A 19,209-nucleotide genomic window follows, 5' to 3' on the forward strand; every position below is an offset into this window, starting at 1 on the left:
TTTTAAAAAACTTTAAATTACTCCAAGAATATTAACTCTAGAGAGAAAAATGTAATATCGCTCTTTATTGAATTGATCACTTTTTTATGGCGAAAAAAAAATTAAGACCTTGAACACAAAATTGCCTACGAAATATCCCAGTGCATTAGTTGCTTTAGGTCTGCCTTTATATGATATTTTTTTTACCGACCCACTTTTTCTGCCAACTTCACTGTTTGTGACGAAAATGCGAAAAACCGGTCCTATAATTACGCTGCACAATTTATATATTTTTTAACCTGACCTTTTTCTCCCATATTCTACACCTAATCTTCTACGAAGCGAAGTTCGATAAGTTCTCCCTGAAACTGGCATCTAATGTTAGCTGGATTGTTCATTCTAAATTAGCTTACCAGGCTAAGCGTTCACGTCGTATCTCTTAATTTCGACGTCCGTTTTAAAGGTATTCCTGCACGTTACGTACTAAATTCCACTCGTTCGCTCCGAATTAAGTAGACGAAAAAGTTCACTTTCTCTTGTAGATCTGCATTAATGGCTAGAAAGATTTCACTAGTTATCGCCTCCTCATAGGCTCTAGATGTGGCAGTGTTCGCGCATAGGCCGTGAACACTTTGATGTGCAAACACTCCGAGATCGTTACTGACGGAAACAAGTTATAGCACAAGTTCGACTGAAGCCGTTAGACAGATCTTCAGTATCTTTGTGATAAAACTACACCTACCTGGCTTGATCACTTTTAAACAATTAGCACTAGCGGAGCCATTGATGGCAAGGCTTACGTAGTTCAATCTTACTACGGCCCAATAAAGGGAAAACTCCGCTACTGGAAGGAATACTACCACTCAACTAATTGCTGACAGCGTCCGTTGTGTGTGTCACCGATACAATGCGATCAGACACCAATTCAGTCGTTCCGTATTTGTCAGTCTCTTTGTTGTAGATGCCGACAATTGCCCTGCTATTGACGGCTTACTAAAACAGCTTCAGTACCACAGGGAAAAGCGCCATTACAGGTCTATTACTAGCATAACAAGCAGTGATGGTGATGCTCGACCACTGACTGACTGACTTTCCAGCGACTGATGCTGCAGGCGTGCGAGGCTGCCAGGCAGCTCCTGCGAACGAACGAACGAACGAGTGAGAGATGGGCATGGGACCGGACAGCCACTATCACATTTGATGCTGTCGTCGTAGCTGGCGCCCGGTTGTGCTGCGGCTGCTGTAGGCCGCAGTAATAGTACGACAGTGAATGTGGTGCAGCGTGGCGCCTTCGTCGATGACGAAAGGAAAGGACCGCAGTTGGCTTGAGACCCGTGACGGCAACAGGCCATAACCTGGAGCCTCGGGGCAGCTGTCAAGACACGACGACGGCCCACCTGGGCAAGCATCGTCACCAAGCACACGCTCGACCATCATAAAAGCAATGCTAGCTACAACAAGGATTGCAACGACGACAAAATGTTCAATGCCTTGCAAAGGCAGGCACACAGACTAAGAAAGACACACAAATAAACCGATACAAGCGAACACGCACATAAACGGCGACAGCAATAGCAGCGGCGGACGAGGCAGTTACGGTTCTTCCTAAACAGAGAAGATGTTGTCGTCCGCAAATGACTGCAAAGAAGGCGATGATTGTGATGGTAATCACGATGCTGATGAAGCAGATAGTGTTCCCACGACTGGACAGTCAACGGTCCACAAGCACTATATCTATCGACAACTTGATTAACCGTAACAGCTCCAGCAAACGGCAGGTAATGCTCATGCTGGCCGACGAAAAATAATCCTGGTTGTAGCTTTTGATGAAGGTCCGTTCAGCAATAGCAAACAGCCATCCCTCCTGAGAAGGGATTCACAATCTACAACGACGAAAAGAAGACAAAGTCGGCGGGGCTCACAACAGCTGCGAACGCGTTATCGCTACAGCCCATCCGGCAATACATATACATTCATACCACGTAAATTGATATACTGTCTATCGCTCCCTCCAATCACATAGGAGCCTAGTAGGAGATCAAATGGTCGATCAGTGTAATGACATAACGCGTTAATTATAAAGTGACTTACACCTATCGACCATGTGGAACCATATACATGTGTCTGTGTGTGTAACTGAGTGAAAATAGATGGAACCTTTGGCAAACGCTGACAGAGACATCTCTGGCAAACGTGTTTATCCAATCTAACTGCCGTTCGCTTCAATTGGGGCCTAGACCGGTTGCAAGACGTCGACAAACACTTCTTCTCTATACTCACCGACGACCATCTAATGGTAACCATGAATAAAACGATATTGGAACGCGTAGACTTGTTGAAGTCTCGACCACACCGGACATAAACAATTTGAACTTCAGGACAACAGTAGGTAGATGTCCAAGAATCCAAAACGCGCAAAAAGATGCCAAAAAAATCTTCAAAAACTAGCCTTTGGCGAGTCACATCGATAGCCCAATTGCCGATAGGTAGTCTCATCTTAGTTAATTTCTGCTTAAGAATCTAAATTTTTCTACTATTTTTATAAATTTTAGAAACTCTTGGAAATTAGAAAATCTTCTGCTTTACGACATAGAATTTTTTCTTGTCGAAATTTTCGGGATCAGCATAAAGACAGGTAACGATGACTAATTTTCATACAAATTGCAAACACTTTAAAATTAGCACAGCACGAGAGAAAGCCTAAACAAAGCAAAAAATAGGGCAGATTTTAAGGTTGATCAAGTTACCCAAAACTGCATTTTCCATAATCCTTCTATAGAAAACTAGGATCTAAGGTACATGGCATATGTTGTACAAGTCAGACATTGGATCTGCTAAAACCTTAACACTTAATACAACTTTTTAGCTTTTTTAGGCGACATTGAGAAGATTCGCAGGTCGTCTTAGCTCTTTCTTTAAGGAACAAATCGATGTCTATTTTCAACGTGGATTCGTTTATCCTTTGTGACAGATGGCGCGTACTTTGAACCCCAATTTAACGAGCGCGGAAAGGGTAACGGACTAGATGATCTACGTGTCTCTTGTGCATAAAACCAAAATTTTGGCCAGTGTCTATGTTCTTGGCCTGGTTTTCAATGAAATAAGCGTCTTCTTTCCGAAAAGGCAAAATCATCAACTAATTCTAGTTTCACCGTTAATAGTTGTGATATCTAAAGAGAAGCCCACGCGGCTTTCGACAAGGTAATGCATCGGCCTCTGCGAACAAGCACGTAAACTCGCTATAGAGCTCAGATCAGTATGTAGGTACAGTGATCTGAATTATATTTATGACTGATGAAAGCAAAAATCACTTTCAACATCTGTATGGTATCAAAAACATTTTCTACTATCGCCATAATCGATATTACGTAAGCGGCGAAGAGCGAGAGCAGATTTAGAGATGTGTCGTGCATGGCCACGTGTTATACAATGCAGGCTAAGGTATTTGCTGACTATGAGCGGAGCTTTACCTGTTAGTAAATTTTGACCGCGTATTGACCGGTGATTATTTCTAGCCCACCATATCTATCAGTATATTATTTTTAAAGCATATTCTTTTTTGTGACTGTCACACATCGTCTACTACCAACAACAGTAATAGAAAACATTTTAAACACTACGGCCATTATTGGCTACCTGGAAATTAGCGATCTAAATGGCGTATTGCCCCGGGATATTGCAGCCTAAATAAGGCTGGTGCGCGTTTAAATTACCTGAGGTGCGCTAATATTGCCTTTTTATCTAAGGACGCATCAGCCAAGACGGTAGGATCGTTGAACATCGAGCTAGATAGATGTATCATTATAAATAGGCAGGAAGGAAACGAATTTAAATCGAACTCGCCTTTAACAACATGAGCTTTGGGTATATATTGAAGGTTCTCTATCAAACTTAGTACCACTAATAACATCGCCGCCGCGTGACACAAAGCCGTTGGTCGCTTAGCACAAGATCAACTGGTTTAGTTTTCCCTAGACTACCTTAGTTCCTGATTCCAAATAGCTATCAGCCTACGTCTTTCTTTATCATTGCTCATTGATGATCCATCTAAAACTATCTCAGAAGTGTACAAATGTCCTTGGAATATATTTAGTACCTTCGTAACTGTGGCTCTGCCCCTGTTATCTATCTCATATGAAAAACGAAATAAGGCGTCATTGCCTGTACGTACTTAAAAGCCCCCCATATATATATATATATATATATAAATGTAATGTCTATAAACAAACATACGCTTCCTCCTAATTGAGACTGGTCCTGTGAGGGCTTTTTCGGACGTGCCTCTTTATCGTATATCAAATGCATATAAAGTATAAGTAGCGTGACAAACTGGGGACGGAAGTGCACAAAAACCCTAAGATAACTCCTTAGGGGTTCACATAATAGGATTTGACTAAGCGCTGCATCGCACTTATCAGAATTACTACAGGTCGCTACAAACGCTGTTGCTACCTAACATTTTGACGCTGTCCGAGGATGTGATATCATTATAGCGAAATCCGCGACCTACCATATATGATTCAAACAGCAGCAAACCGTGCAAATGGAATTCCAAAATTTTGCCACGACCTAAGGAACTGCTCTGAAGGTATTCTGAAGCCATATGATGCCTTTCACGCCTATCTATCGCACAAGGATAGTTTGCAAACCCTAAGTGTCACGCCACACTTAAAGCGTAAATTGTACCGAAAAAGCCAGTAGAAATAACAGTTGATGGAGAATTCTTTAGAAATGAGCGTTTTTTTCTTCTCAAAATCCTTATCCCAATGGAAGCAAAACTACACTCGATAAATATTTAAGGCTTGTCAACAAAAAACACGAATTAACAGTAATCTCTAACATGTGGCCTAACTGGTGCTTAATATGGGTGTGTGTACGTTTCAAGAAATCCATACAGTATGTTAGCTGGATCGAGCTAGAAAAAAAAACCACGTTGAACGAGCTCGGTTCACACATAAAGACAATGCTAGAAGTTATCCTTTCAAACAATAGCACAACCAGCAGAAATTTAAGATCAATGGTAGGGAAAAACATCGTTCCGAACAGGATTACTAACAATAACATTTAACTCACGATGCCCGCGTCCCAAATGCATCACTTATGATGTGATTGCCCATTTATATGTGTTATCGTCGAGCATATACAAACGCTGTAGACTGAAAGGCCCAGGATATGTACAAAGGAAAATGGAAAGAGCTCAAGTAGTAAGGAGAAATATTCCGTGTTCTACCAAAGCATTTGAAATAACGGAACATACGAAAATGCAAATCGACGCTAGTGGAGATTTAACCACAAATATCAAGGACTGGGAACAACTGGGAAAACCAAAGCTTTACTCAGCTAATACGGAACTCTTAGCGTAAATCGCCTGATAGATAGATACGTTGCCGATGTTCCAATGGTATCTTCAATTAAACGACAAGGTTCACAAATTAGATTATTACAATTTGAGGCTCTGATTGCTGGGAGGGAAACGCCTTGAATTGATGTTGTGCGTGGATTATAGTACGAAACTAAACGACATAGCCAAAATACCACTGCCCGCCTTCGACGCCTGGACACCTCATTTGACCGAAAGTAAGTATGTGTCACAGGATGACCTTAGCGAGGTTTACTTACAAGCCCAAGTTGAAGAAAGAAAGAAATAAAAAAATTCATATACATCAATTTAATGGACCTTTTATTCGAAATGAAGGTAATGTCGTCCATATTCCAACACACTAATCAAAGTCCTTGCCGAAGTACGTGCTTACCTTGATGACGTAATATTGATAGCCGGACCTTAAAAAAAACCTACAATTATATTCGCACGATTTTCTAGAAGAGATCAAATTTGGTTCATAGGTTCGTCTTAGAAGATGTGTATGTCTGAAGACTCAAATACGATATCTGGTATTGTCGGTCAACAGAACGGAGTCTGTGCCCGATTTAGAAAATCTGCAACGGATATAGCCTGCTTTTTGAAATATTTTTTACCTATGCTTTGTGATAGGGATGAACATCTCTCATAGCACCATTTCATTGTTTCGTAAGCTCATAGGTTCAGGATTGTCCTGAACGGTGGATAAACTATTGGCGAAGGATACCGCATCTGTTTAAAACGAACAATGCCAAAAAAGTTTGAGCAAACGAAAGAAATGTTCGTTCTACATTTTCTACTAAGGCACTATATCCAAAACTCTCAGACACATACGATTCAGCGCAGTCGTATTTTAAAAACAATCCAATGAAAGCGAAACATCTATCTCACATGCAGTTAAATGGCTCACGTCAATAGGAACTAAATATTTGTTTAAGCTGAGGGACAAGAACTTACGGCCGTCTTCTGTTGTAGGCAAGTTCCACTGCTGTATCTATGGGCGCCCGTTAACGCTGCTCACCGATCATCGCCCTCCGCTTTCTATATTTGGAAGCAAAGCTGAAGTCTCTGTGTTCTCGGCGCGTCATTTGCAATGGTAGTGACTCTACTAAATAGTGCCAAACGACAAAGTTTGGACAAGCCGACGCTGTTTCACGACTTAGCAACGCATGCACACGTAATAAAAACGAGAAAATGTCACAGTTGCCACAACTGAGAGACATTCGTGATTCTATTGAGATCATCGAACTAAGATACCGCTTACTTATTGGCGAAGGAACAACAACTGAGGCTTTTACTCTGCTTAAAGGTTTATCTGTACGGAAAAGATGGCGCCGACAGATCTCTAGAGGCGGCCCATTTTAGCCATTCCGGAATAGTAAAGGTTCACTAACGATTCCTAAAATCTGTCTAGTTACAGGTGATCGTGGAGCGGTTTCTCTGTGTTCAAGGTCACAGGACATGAAAGCTTGTTGTATCGCCTATTCTGGAACGACCTGCATAAAACGTCAATTTTGTGATATTTCGATTAGAGATCTTATTAAAATGAAACTACATTTATAGAGTCCTGCGCATATGGTAGGAGCGTAACTTAACGGCCTCGTTCTTTTTCCCAATGTATATACATGGAAAGGGTCAAATTAGAGAAGGACGATTTGCGCGATCAATTAAATTTGTTATCTATTACATTTTGTAACTGTTCAACCATTGTTTAGATCGCCATTGGTGTAGTAGGGGTCAGCATGAGATACGGATTTTCGATGTGCCAAATTCGAGTTTCGCATTGATTTTGTGAGCTTTTACGATGCCCAGTGATTCGATGATCTATCTATTGGTACATATATGAGTTGGCTTATCGTATCTCTACTATAGTACTGCGACTGCACAGAACACATAGGTAGTTCTTCCTCGTTTATGTACTGCCGAGCAGAGCGACCCTTATGGGCTTCGTCCGTCCTTGTTTTTCCATCGCGCATACGTTGAGCGCATTGTTTACGCAATGCAATTTGCATAGAAATATACACTTGTGTATTTGAAGATATATCAGCACGAATGACCCTGGTAGCAGACTCTTAAACGCTGCTGCGGCATGGCATGAACACGTGTCATAAGAACGATATCGGTTGCTGGTTTCTGCTTCCGACCAATCAAATTTAATAGCACGCTCTAGGAAAAAAAGCAAATTTTTTGTTCTAAGCTAACAGCGTATGGCCAGTAAGATCCACTTTCCGTTCAGACTTTTCTAAAATAAAACTCTAGCGACCCAAGATCAGCAGACACCCATTTTTAATCGTTTAGAAAGAGATACATTTGATTCTACCTTACTAGAGGTAAACGGCCAATTATATCAATAACAGGTAATATAGAGTAACGGCTAATTATTAAACTAATGGACACAAGTTTCGCCTTGACGATCTCCGCTCTTTCCTATGCGGTAAAAGATATTGTTTTTTGATTAGTTGAAGAAACTATTGGCATACTAAGTCCTTAAACGATTGCCCGGGAGTGGTCATCCGCTGCAGGTATTACTCTTGTAACCTAGGTACCTAAGGATGAAAAACGCGGTAACGTACAATAGGTGCAAATCAGTTTCAAATTGGTAAACAGATACGATTACGTGGTGGTCAAAAATGTAATTCCGACGAATCAATGTGAATGAGCAAGTGCTGAAGCAAGCGAACGTTGCCGAGGTAACACTTGTAGATATAGTGCGCCACCATTTCATGGAGATGGTGCAGGATGCTGTGTGTCGTCCGAAATGTTGCCAGGACGACTGTCGAGCGATGCGCGTACAGCTGTTCAGTGGAAGACGTTAAGATTCATAGGTGCTAGTATTGTTTTTGGGGATATTTTCAGACCCACGAACCCGGCGGTAAATAACCTAGGATTGGCCATGTTTGAAAACAAAGTCGTTCAGAAAAATAAGAGCTCAGTGGATAGTCATTGCAAGAAAAATGGTAATAGATGCCGACTAAATCCTATGTCTTAGAAAAGAGTGGGCGCAGCTCACTCTTATTTGAATCGGCCCGCTGCTATCTTTGTGGCAATGAGGTATCGGCGAATGCCATTGCATAGTTTTGGAAAGTCAAGGTTAATCGGAGCACCTTCTCCAAGTTGCAGAAAAATACAGCGGGAATTCAGATGCCTTGAGCTTATCGAAGAACTCAGTCGTGAAGTGAGCCGAACCGGCGTCATTCGAGACCTTAATAAACGCTTTGCACTGTAGCCTTCCAAAGAAAAAGATCAATGTAGCGGGGGGGGATCACCAACGTTCGCCTCGTACTATCTCGGTGAGTGAGAACTTGTCTCCGTTTAGTAATCTGAACTTTGTTTATGTATAAGACTTGAGTATTTCAACGTAAGATAGTGTTTTAGGGAGAGCATTGTGTTTGCAGTGGCCAGGAGTACAGTCTTTTCGCAAACCTTGGTGCTATATAAAAATAAAAAAGTGCACTGACCATCTATACGGAGAGTTAACTATATTGAACTAGGCCGTCATGTACTTCAATACTAGTACATTAGGCTCTAGGTTTACCTGGATTTTAGGTTTTCATCTGCATAAATTTTGCAACGTTTGTAGCTAAGACCTTGTTTGTTCGTCGAGCCAGAGGAGAATGTGGACACGCGGGAACTCTTTGTCTTGGTATCCTCAGGTTGCTAGATAGACCATGACATTGCCAGATTTCTGCATGTGATGACTTCGGCCCCATGAAGGTCTTAAACTGGAACTCTCTTCGATCATGCCTGAACCCGGCCTTGTATGGTAGGCTGGCAATAAATGCTAAAGAGAGGTTACACCACTTACCCATAAGGGCTGGGTAGTTATGATTGTTGACTGCGCAAGTGGGACCTCTACATATCTGTAAGGACGGATTGAACTTGTTTACATCAATGGCATGTGCTCGTTATAGCTATTATTCTTTCAATGTATAAGGCAATGCACTTATAGTAGAGGTTGGGGAGCACAGACATAGACGTAATATCTCGTAGAGATGAAATCGTTTTGCTACAAGAGAATTTAAGAAGCACCGTGGAAGAGACTTCGGAAGGCTGACGAATCGGCTATCAGGCGTCGTAGCTGCAGCAATGAACGCTTATGTACCACGGTAAATAAAAAAAATCACGTTTTTGGAATTTTTCAAACCTTTACGTGTCGCATATATAGTGCAGAATCGTAGATGCCCACCTTGATCACCAGAAACTCATAACATGTCGTTGCTTAAAAATTGTTGATTGTATTGTATACAATTAACGTATTCCGACTCAGTCCTCACCGTCATATCGACAACGTACTCTTGGGACAGATGGCCTGGCTGGTGCAAGTGGTTAAACGTACCAGTTTAACTGATGATGTGGTATGCATAGTGAAGGAGTACGGTTAGTTTTTTGTTGTGACTCGTCCATAGCAAACAGGAATAGGAAACCATCTTGAAAACTGTGATAGTATAGATGTAATAGGACAGGAGATGAGCTTTGATGATGAGGATAAATCTACTAACACGTGGGCCGGGCACACGTTTCACAGGAGAACAATGTACCGGGGCTGTGGCAGTACTGAACAATAATTTCTATTTTGCCGGCTATTGATGCGTCGTAAGTGCAACCGTGCGCCCTTGGTAGTCGTCGATCTGCATCAATAATGATATAAGCTTTGCGTACGTTACAAATCCTTTGCTGTGATTAGATAATAAACAGAGGGATTCTCCTACCGAAGCTTATCCTTTAGCACTTCAATGGTGGCGGGAAATTCGAGACGATTCATAGCGTGCAGCAGGCGTTCGATGACAGCGTGGGGTCTAGGAAATAGACTTGGGGAAAATGTTATGGCTTGTCGTATGCTGACATTAGTTAACTTATTTGATGATACAAAGCTGCATGGTTAAAAAGGAATTGTATGTAGCCTCAGGAGGCTACAACATCAGCTCAAAGGGGTGTGAGTCACATAAAACGCTTAGGACGGCGGGTGTGTTAATTCTATATAACGCGTTAAGCTCTGCGGGTCGATGGTAGAAGTATAAGAGGAGTTAATTTTTCTCTACCTTCCATGCATCAAAAATTTGCCTTCTCATCTTTAATAAATAATACAGCTTTACAGTGACGCATACCTTGTTCACTGGGCCAACACTTGCCGACAGGACGTTGATTCGGTTCCTGATTTGTTAGACGGGTCGTTAGACAGCAAACGGGGGGAGGGGGTAGGGGCTAGGGGGTATATCAAGGGGTCTCGCTCGATTTATGGCTGGGTGGTTGTGCATTTAAATGGCTTAACGACTTATAGCCGCCTCATGCTCTAGCCCCGAACCGGTTGTCATATCATAGCGATTGTACTGGTGTCGACGGTTGTGGTCAGTTAGTCGGGAGCTTGTCTGCCTTGCAAAGTGTGAGGGCCCTCCACCTAAAAGTAAAGGTGAAGTCAGCGTACTGCTTCTGTTATAAGCCGGAGCGAAAAGTGGAAGCATAACAGTCGGGATATTCCGAAGACGACGTGGTCTTCTCGCGGCCTGAAAACCAAGGATGGGGCTTTTTGACCAGCGGCGCCTCGCTATTGCAACGCGGGCTAGTAATTACAACGTATGAGTATAACGCTAAAATGAGAAGCAATTTTTTTTCTCTTTAAAAGGAAATATGTGTGTCGAATATGTCAATGAAAATTATTTGATGAGTTCATTTGATGATATATCGGCACACACGATGTTGGCGCTCGCCGTGATGTTGCTAAATACTGCGCTGCCGCTTGTTTTCGAATCTGATAAATGGGTATAGCTGCTGCGATTGATTCATGGTCCAATCAACATTATGCTCTATGGGGCAAACCAACCGCTTTCCGCTAGAGGCAAAGGTTAATTTAATCGGTATTTTTTTTGTATTACTTTTCTCAGGACGGAACTATACCAAATAATGTTAATGATTTGATGACCAACTAAAACCTATCAATGCTGCAATCATATCTACCCCATGGACGAACAATTTAAGAAGCATCCTACAGTAGACATGCTTTCTTTCTGCCCTGTTTTTAATTTCTATTCTTGCTTTTCTTTTCTGTAGGCTTTTCTTCTTTTTGTAGGTTGGATCCATTTCCTGTTACTCCTCCAGATTGATTAACTGCACGACGACGACTGGCATATGGGGCAAAGCAAGTCGTCAACCCTCAGTCATTCATTCACTCACCTACCAAGTTGGCCTTTCTTCTTCTTCGCTGATCGAACTGCTTCTTCATTTCCCTTACCTACTCTTGCCCGCACTTCTCCTTTACAGCCATTCTCCAGTGCCCGAATCCCGATGCCCGACGCCCAGCGACAGACATCACCGAGACATCTACAGAGCGACATGAAGCCAATGCCAGTCTCAGCAGTAAGAGCGATATAATCAACGTAAAAATCTGTTCGTCCAATCCGGTTTTATATGTTGGTGTTTACAATACTGCCCTGTACGTTGGGGACGATATGCTAACGACGGTGGTACGCTCCGATGCTTGTTCTGCTCTAAGATCGCTCGTTTTATTTATCACCACTGCGTCTGCTCTGTGTGGTTGCGGTCAGATAACTAAATGCAATAGGGCCTATTCGTTGACGGTCAGCCAGTGTAATAGCGGGATCTATGCCTCAGCGGCAAATTTACTTGTCTGCTTACGATGCAGTTGTTACGGTCGTTGATGTTCATACGGCCTTTCATTGAAGGCGACAGGATGAAGTTTATGTCGATCATATGGACCTCATACTTGTCGGTCTATCGCTTTATCAATAGGTACAACAGGTTTGTACGCCCATTACCGAAAATGATTGCTTACACGCATTAGTTATTTGCTTCAGCTCTAACGCGAGCAAGATTTCAGAACTAGCATCCGTACAGCCGTCAGCAAACCACAGGCTCAGTTCGTAAAGGCATTAGGAGAAAGTCAGCGAATTTTACTCAGGATAAGGGAGGTAAAACTGATGGCACTGAGAACCATTGCACAAGTACACACAAATTGATTCCTACTCCTGAATACAACATCGGCTGAGAGAAGACGAAGCCCTACAACCCAGTACAGACATTAATGTTATTGCAACACTAACTGGCTTTGCATGCGTGCTTCGACCATGACTTTCGCCGAACGATCTTAGCTATAAAGGCGGCGTTCGTGTAATGTGACAGAGCTCCACCGGTGTCAGCAATTGTCGTGTATATAGGCACGCACGTGGTTGAGCGGACTGACAACATTGCCTCAATCGACAGTGACTTCCGGGCTGCTTAAGTGGCCTCCTCGCGCGCTGATGATGATCGTAATGACTCCCTTGCTCCCTCAATGGTAGCTTACGCGAGCCGCAATCGATGAAGGACACTTTTGATAGTTGTCTGCTACTTTATGACTCTTACGATCGCCGCCTAGAAATCTGCTTACACGTGATGAGAACTGGCGAGGTGGTAACCATACAAACCAAAGCTTTTTCTCCCTGTCAAGCAATGATATGCTTTTCTATTACTGTACTAATGAATATGACAAGAAATAGTCCAAGAGGGGCAAAATTTAGAGACCCGCACAGTATATATTGCTCCACATCTTGCCACAGATTACTTGTTGCTTTACTGAGCACGTTTAACTTATGATGATGATGATGAAAATGACGTTGCTTTACAATGAGATGGTTCATTTAAAAAACTATTTCACAAAAGTAAATGTAATTCATTCGGCAACAAGTAAAATGCTACAACAGGAACCTATTTAACAGGATGGCGCCTTGGCAAATTGGCCTAGGAACGAGCGAGCAACACATTGAAACCTAGTCAGTTCGTGTTTGCTCAGACAAGCCAATAGTACCTTGTGTTTAAAATAAATATTGCACGTCAATTTGCAGAGATTATTTATTACAATCCCATGAACTCACATAGCACATATATCTATAGTGCGTCTGATGAAATCCTGTCGAAATCGCTAGAGGGCAAAAGCAACTTGACATTGATATTAGTCTCTACATGATGATCAATTTGAAAAATGGCAAAATGGCGACAGAGTGGAATAGCTACGGATAGGATCCTCAAAGCAGGACTTTCCCAAAAGCATAGTGGTCCTACTATTAACTCTAAACTTACATGGCTAATATGGGGATATTAGGCGGTTGAGAGTTACCAGAGTCGCATTGTGGCGCACGCGTTTTGCAGCTGCAGCCAAATTGGACTCTAGTATTGCCTAAAGTTACGGCTGGCTTTTGCTTCTCACGTCAGTACCCACTGAATTTGCATGCTCGTCTGTACCCGCTTAATTTCTACATCGGTTTCAGGAGAGATTCACTTCCTGTTCAATTCAAGAATAGGCAATCCTTTGCTCTGTCTGCGTCTTTCTCGCTATTTTCGTATTTTTTTGAGCGTCTCCAGAACCTTTTTCACACGGTCGGACTTGAATCGCATTCTGGCGCTGCTCACTCCGAGGCATGCAGTTCACCATAACGACGTCTAAATGGGCACTGTAGCACTTTTTTTCAATGTTTGTCCCTTACCCCCTAGGGAGTATATGAGGCTCATCAGCGCATAGGTCAATGTTGAATGTGATGCACGAGTCACTTGAAGCTGACTCCAATCTATGGCAATACGTTTGGAGGCCAGTGAAGATCTGGGTTAGAAAGCTAGACCACTTCTCCGATGCCACTACCACAACACTACGATGTTGGATATAAACCTTTTAATTCAAGCAACAACTTCTTCTGTGCTTTCCTATTTTAAAGAGTTGTGAACGTCATATTACAAAGCGGCGTTACAATACAACCCCAGCTAGGTCATAACCGCAACAGCATGAACATTTTTACCACGTAAACCTTAAAAGTGCTCCGCTTAAGGCATCGACACCTCGAGGATGATTCTAAGGAGCTTTATCTAATTTACAGATAAATTTGGCTGAACAAAAAAGTCTGCTGACTTTAACTAACATTGTTCGCATAGCATTGTATAAATTATGTAGCGGGAAGTCCTCGGAAGAAACTTCATGAAACTTTGGGACAGCATATTGATTGAATCATTAGAAATGAAAAGTGCTCTACTTTATATAGTTTCAATTTTGACAGACACGAATTAAGAATACAGGTGATTATTTGACAAACGATGCTTGAGGTTATATTCAAGTAGGACACACTTGGATGGCCCTTGTATTGTGTAAAAACAATATTTTTACCTCGAATTATCGATCTGCTTCCATTAAGATGGCTTCAAAGTTATATCGTAGTTAATATGAGTTGCTGCCATTTGAAAGTCGAGACTTGATAGTAGTAGTTGTGCTAAAATTGTCAGAGTGTCTTTATCCAGATTTAAAGCATGTTTTTCTAAGGATGAGTAAAACTTCTGCAAAAAATCGTTACTTTACGATACAGGCTCATGAATCTGCTGTACTACACACTACGGTCGAAATCCATTTTTGGAAAAAAAGATAGTTTTGTTGTTTTCCTTCTGAATTTCCATGTCAAATATGCTTATTGTAGTACGCGACCGATTACGAAAACAGTCGATGAAATTATCACTTATATCGAGCAAAATCGACACCTCGGCAGCCCCGATGTTGTCCAGGGTCTAAACATCTACTGAGGTATATTTTGAGAAAAGCTGGCTGCAAAAAGGCCAGTGCACTACGGGTTGCCGCTGCACGAGCATTGCAAAACAATTGATTTGTCAACAAAAAATAAAATTGGAAAAAGTCGACCAGAACCAACGAGAAAAACGGGCATTATTTATCACTAAGTTTATGCCAGGCCACATACATTTCGGTTAAAATTGGGAGAAGTTATGCATTCGCCATACGGTCCACATTTTGCTCAGACTATCGCCTGTTTCAGTCATTGCAGGATTCGTGTTGAAGTTGAGAAATGCAGAAGCTTATCTCGATTCTTTGCCCAAAAACCACGAAAGTTCTCCAGTGATGGGATTATGCTGTCACCGGAAAAATGGAAAAGGCTCATCGACCAAAATGGCACATGCTTAGTTTAATAATATTATCGCAAGACACATGAAATTTCTACTTCAACACGTTTTCGACAAGCTAATATAAAAAGGATTGTTAGCTTATATGGGGCGTATATGCGCGTCTTGAAAGACCCAAAGCAGCGACGTTTTAGGCAGAGCGTTAAGATGCACTCATAGTTATGGTGGTGGCGACTCTTTGTTGTTATTAATTATTGGCGCTGTTGTTTCCAAGCGCCAATAATTGCCTCTTCAGAAGTCCCTAATAGATCACAGTCTAGAAAATTGGCATCTCCCTATGACGTTCTCGAATGGGACCTTTCAGAGGGCCGCAACGATTCTAGGACTAAATCCTTGTAGGTTCGAATCTTTTCAGAGAACGCCAAGCTAATAGAAGCTTAATCTGACAGCTAAGAAATCCTAAATTAAGCACCTCGTTGTACCTTCACAAATTTTCCTTCACGATTAACTGATGCTTCTTCCAGTATACAAAAGCTGAATGTATACATATGTGTACCCGCGTCATACGAGTACTTAGTGGCTATGGTGATCCGTACTAAAATCAGTACGTGATACACAAATATTACCACTATAAACATGTCGAAACGTAATAACCCTTTTGATTCTGTGAACAGAATTTATTTCAAACTAATCATAATATAGATCTTAACTATATTACTTTTGGATATCTATAAAATATAATAGTTGCTAATGTGATCATGCGATACATATCAATAAAAACCGAGGATGTAAAAACAGCTGTGGGGGCATTAGAAAAGGGAGTCTAAGTAGAGGTAACATATCCTAAACTTTGTCAAACGAGTTTACATAGATACCTGGGAACTTTGAGCTACTAATATCGCACGGACGCTCCCTGGGCTGACCGATACACTTTTTTGCTTTTCCTTTTCTCCGATCATGCAAAGGAAAATAAGCGGAAAGTTAAAAATATCCAATCATGCCAGATAACTATATTGATCGCAATATACGAAATCGTTTTACATATGTGTAGTTCTGCGGTATCAAGATAGCCAAGATTCTTACAAAGGCCGTACGGTGTACCGAGGCCTTTACCGTTTAGTATGAACCTTGCATTCACAAATTAATTATACTATAACTTATAAATAGCTATCCTTGTTATACTACCTTGCAAACATTTCGTAGTCTGTATGCAGATCTACCTGGTGTGGTAAATGTGAAACATATTTTTTTTAGGATCAATGGTCATGGACATCTTACATCAGAACTATAAGCGAGGAACAATATCGCAATGCGTATCGCCGATGTACGATATAGGTCGTTAACAAATAAGGCCGAACAGTACGACGAATGATAGCTTAGAAGAGAGTAACTTAGTGCGGCGTGCTTCTTGATACCCGTTGCCTTCCCATTATTTAAGAATTAAAAAGTTGCTAGCTCTACACAGACGAAACAGTACTGCTTTATAATATTTATTAATTTTATTATAGTCATACCGATGAGCCGTTTGAGACTACCTTGTATACATAGGATTTTTCGTAGAGCACCTAGAAGTGTCCTCACCTCAAGTCTCTTTCAAGTTAAAATTAAAAATGAAGTTGAAATCTGCGACAACTTCCTACGATGTGACACTGAAGCAGTTATTTACGGATTGACATTACGAACCAGTCTATAGCCAAAAGAATATTGATCAGCTCAAAAATATGAATTAAATAATCGTATTCCCCGAGATTGTCTCGGATCAAACCAATGAGCGGGGTTCGTAGTAGAAACGGCAGAAAACAGCTAACGTTCATAGTGGCAAACACTAACGGGGCTTGTGAAGGCGGATATCTTTTGCTTACCATTACAAACAGAAGGAAACCTCGGCTACCCTGTCCCCAGCCAGCAAGAAAGCACCCCAAAAACTGCCACCAAAAGGCACCCTTAAATGACACCATAAAAAGTAAACCAGCAAGTTGTATTATACAGGAGCTGAATATGGCATAGCGGTCATAATTTTCACCCCTATCGACAATTGGCCCTATTACACTACTAGCTACAAGCCAGCCAAAGGAAATAACGACGACCAAATATGCGGCCGAAGTGCTATTGATACCGCAGTCGATCTCGAAATCGATCGTTATTAGAGCGAGTGCAAACATTATGAAGTTGGCTAAGGCGTTTGTAATACACGTATTAAATAGAAATCCACTACAAAAATATCGTTTGTTTCCTATACTTTCATTTATCGTGTTGACTTTTGCTGTGACGTTATCCGTCGTCAGTCGAGCTGCCTCCTGTAAGGCAGGTTTCCATACAGCGGCCTTGCAGACAATAACCGATAATATCTGGTTCAGGCAGATCCCGGAAAGAATAAGCAAAAGACCTGATAGCGAGTAAAGCTCAAAGAGCCACGTGGCCAAAGGCGGGTAGATGATACCACTTAATGATGCCGAAATAGATATTAACGACATGGCAGTCGCCCGGTGCTTGATAAAGTGCTGAGATATGACAGCCGACGGAATGCATGTGGTACATGCCAGGCCGAATCCTGAAGCAGCAAGCAACAACATAGTTATAACCGTCTCTACTCGGTAGAACCAGGACAGCCATTATAAACCAATGAATTTCTGATTCCGTATTAATTAGATCAAGAACAATCTACGCGAGTAAGTTTCTTCCTACTTTTTTTCAGAATGTCTGCCGGTCTAGCGCAGTTAAAGCTCAATTTATTTCGGATAAATACTTTAAAAGCATCTTATCGTATTGGCAGCCTTCCCTCAGACGTACCTTAATGCTTGAACTTAAGGCCATATGAGAAGTATATGGCAACCGCATATACTGGCTGATTCCATTCTTACCATGTGCTATTCCCAAAGTGAGGGACAGTATGAGGACGCTGTGTATGAAGTATGATGCGATAAAGAGTGCCCCCGAGGCGAAGATTGCTCCAATAAAGAGTAGGCTCTGCTCAGGGACGTAGTTGATCAGAACTCCATATACCACACCTCAATGTTTCATTGGTACATAAACAAGAGAGAATTTTAAATATTGTTTACTAGATCAATAAAATATTCCCTGCAACTATCTACAGAGACCGTAGACAATAGATTTTCATGCACCGCTATTAGTAAGTATGTGTAGCAATACTAGCCTTTTTACTCAAAAAGTTAAATATTCACTGCACAATATCATCGGTGTTTCGATCTGTTTCATTAATGATCTGCAATGAATTCGTAGAGTATGGGGCCAATTCGCGTTAAAGCTATCACTACAGCTGAAAAAAACCAGAAGTTAGACGCTGCTTTAGCAGAATTTTATTTTGAGAACGGGATACGAAGAAAAAAGCAAAGACGGTTGGAAGACATGACTCACTTCCAGCAAAAGAGCAGCAAGACATGATAGTGAACGGCCAAGATGCGAGTTCGCGCATCAATTCCGGATTGGTCTTCATTAGAGCCACATATAACACTGGCGTTGAACTGAATGCGCACCAGCCAAAGAACATATAAAGAGAAGCAAAAGTTGCCACAAACCATGATCGCAGCGAATCCGGGCCCTGTGGGCGTCCTATGTACTTTTTCAGTGGATTCATAGGGCTGGACTCGTCGGTGATTCCCGCTAAACCGGTGGCCTTTTGTGATTCCGTCATGGCACAACAACTATCGCCGCTAGCTTTTGTGGACCTTGAATCCATGCAACTACACTTCTTGATAAAGCACAACAGACGCACACGGCGGCTAGCGGAGACGCTCTGCCTTACTTAGCGGATGGTTGTGAATGCTGTAGCGTTCCAAAAGGATATATTCGTGCCCTATCACAAACCCACTGTTATGATTTCATAATAATTATCTTAGTACAAGCAATAGCTGACAACACCCGATAAAAGTGGCGTTTTCCCGTTCCACATGTGTCACATACGCACATCAAATCATCGATGCTCCGAATTGTATGTAGGAATCGCGTAACATTAACTGCGCCTACTGCCT

The 19,209-nt window shown here is 41.8% G+C and overlaps 2 protein-coding genes across 4 annotated transcripts in view; both read right to left on the reverse strand.

Annotated features, from left to right (window-relative positions):
* The window catches only part of LOC111245033 (uncharacterized), a 42,813-nt gene extending 23,915 nt beyond the window's left edge, over positions 1–18,898 (reverse strand). Inside the window, exon 1 of one of the 3 annotated variants that reach the window (XM_022792797.2) lies at positions 18,757–18,898. The gene's annotated coding sequence lies outside the window, so the exon portion shown is untranslated. Of the gene's footprint in view, positions 1–392; positions 535–16,095; positions 16,545–18,756 lie in introns of those variants that run through there. The other 2 variants (XM_086982541.1, XM_022792788.2) reach the window with 2 other exon arrangements.
* Positions 16,698–18,917, reverse strand: LOC111245047 (monocarboxylate transporter 2-like). The gene is made up of 3 exons (XM_022792810.2): positions 18,596–18,917; positions 18,082–18,228; positions 16,698–17,771 (listed from the first exon to the last, which is right to left on the reverse strand). The coding sequence occupies exons 1-3, from the start codon at positions 18,915–18,917 to the stop codon at positions 16,879–16,881; spliced, it is 1,362 nt and encodes a 453-aa protein (XP_022648545.1). The 3' UTR covers positions 16,698–16,878.
* Positions 18,918–19,209: the final 292 nt, after the last annotated feature.

The sequence above is a fragment of the Varroa destructor genome, unplaced genomic scaffold (genome assembly GCF_002443255.2).
Source record: "Varroa destructor unplaced genomic scaffold, Vdes_3.0 BEIS01000001.1, whole genome shotgun sequence".
Lineage (NCBI taxonomy): Eukaryota > Metazoa > Arthropoda > Arachnida > Mesostigmata > Varroidae > Varroa > Varroa destructor.

Bases quoted from the DNA above. Each gene is read 5' to 3' on its own strand.
- LOC111245047 (XM_022792810.2), bottom strand. From the start codon at position 18,917: ATGGATTCAAGGTCCACAAAAGCTAGCGGCGATAGTTGTTGTGCCATG. The intron at 18,229-18,595 runs GTGAGTCATGTC...TGAAACATTGAG, and splicing joins TTGCTGCTCTTTTGCTGGAA to GTGTGGTATATGGAGTTCTG. The intron at 17,772-18,081 runs GTAAGAATGGAA...TTGCTGCTTCAG, and splicing joins CACTTTGGGAATAGCACATG to GATTCGGCCTGGCATGTACC.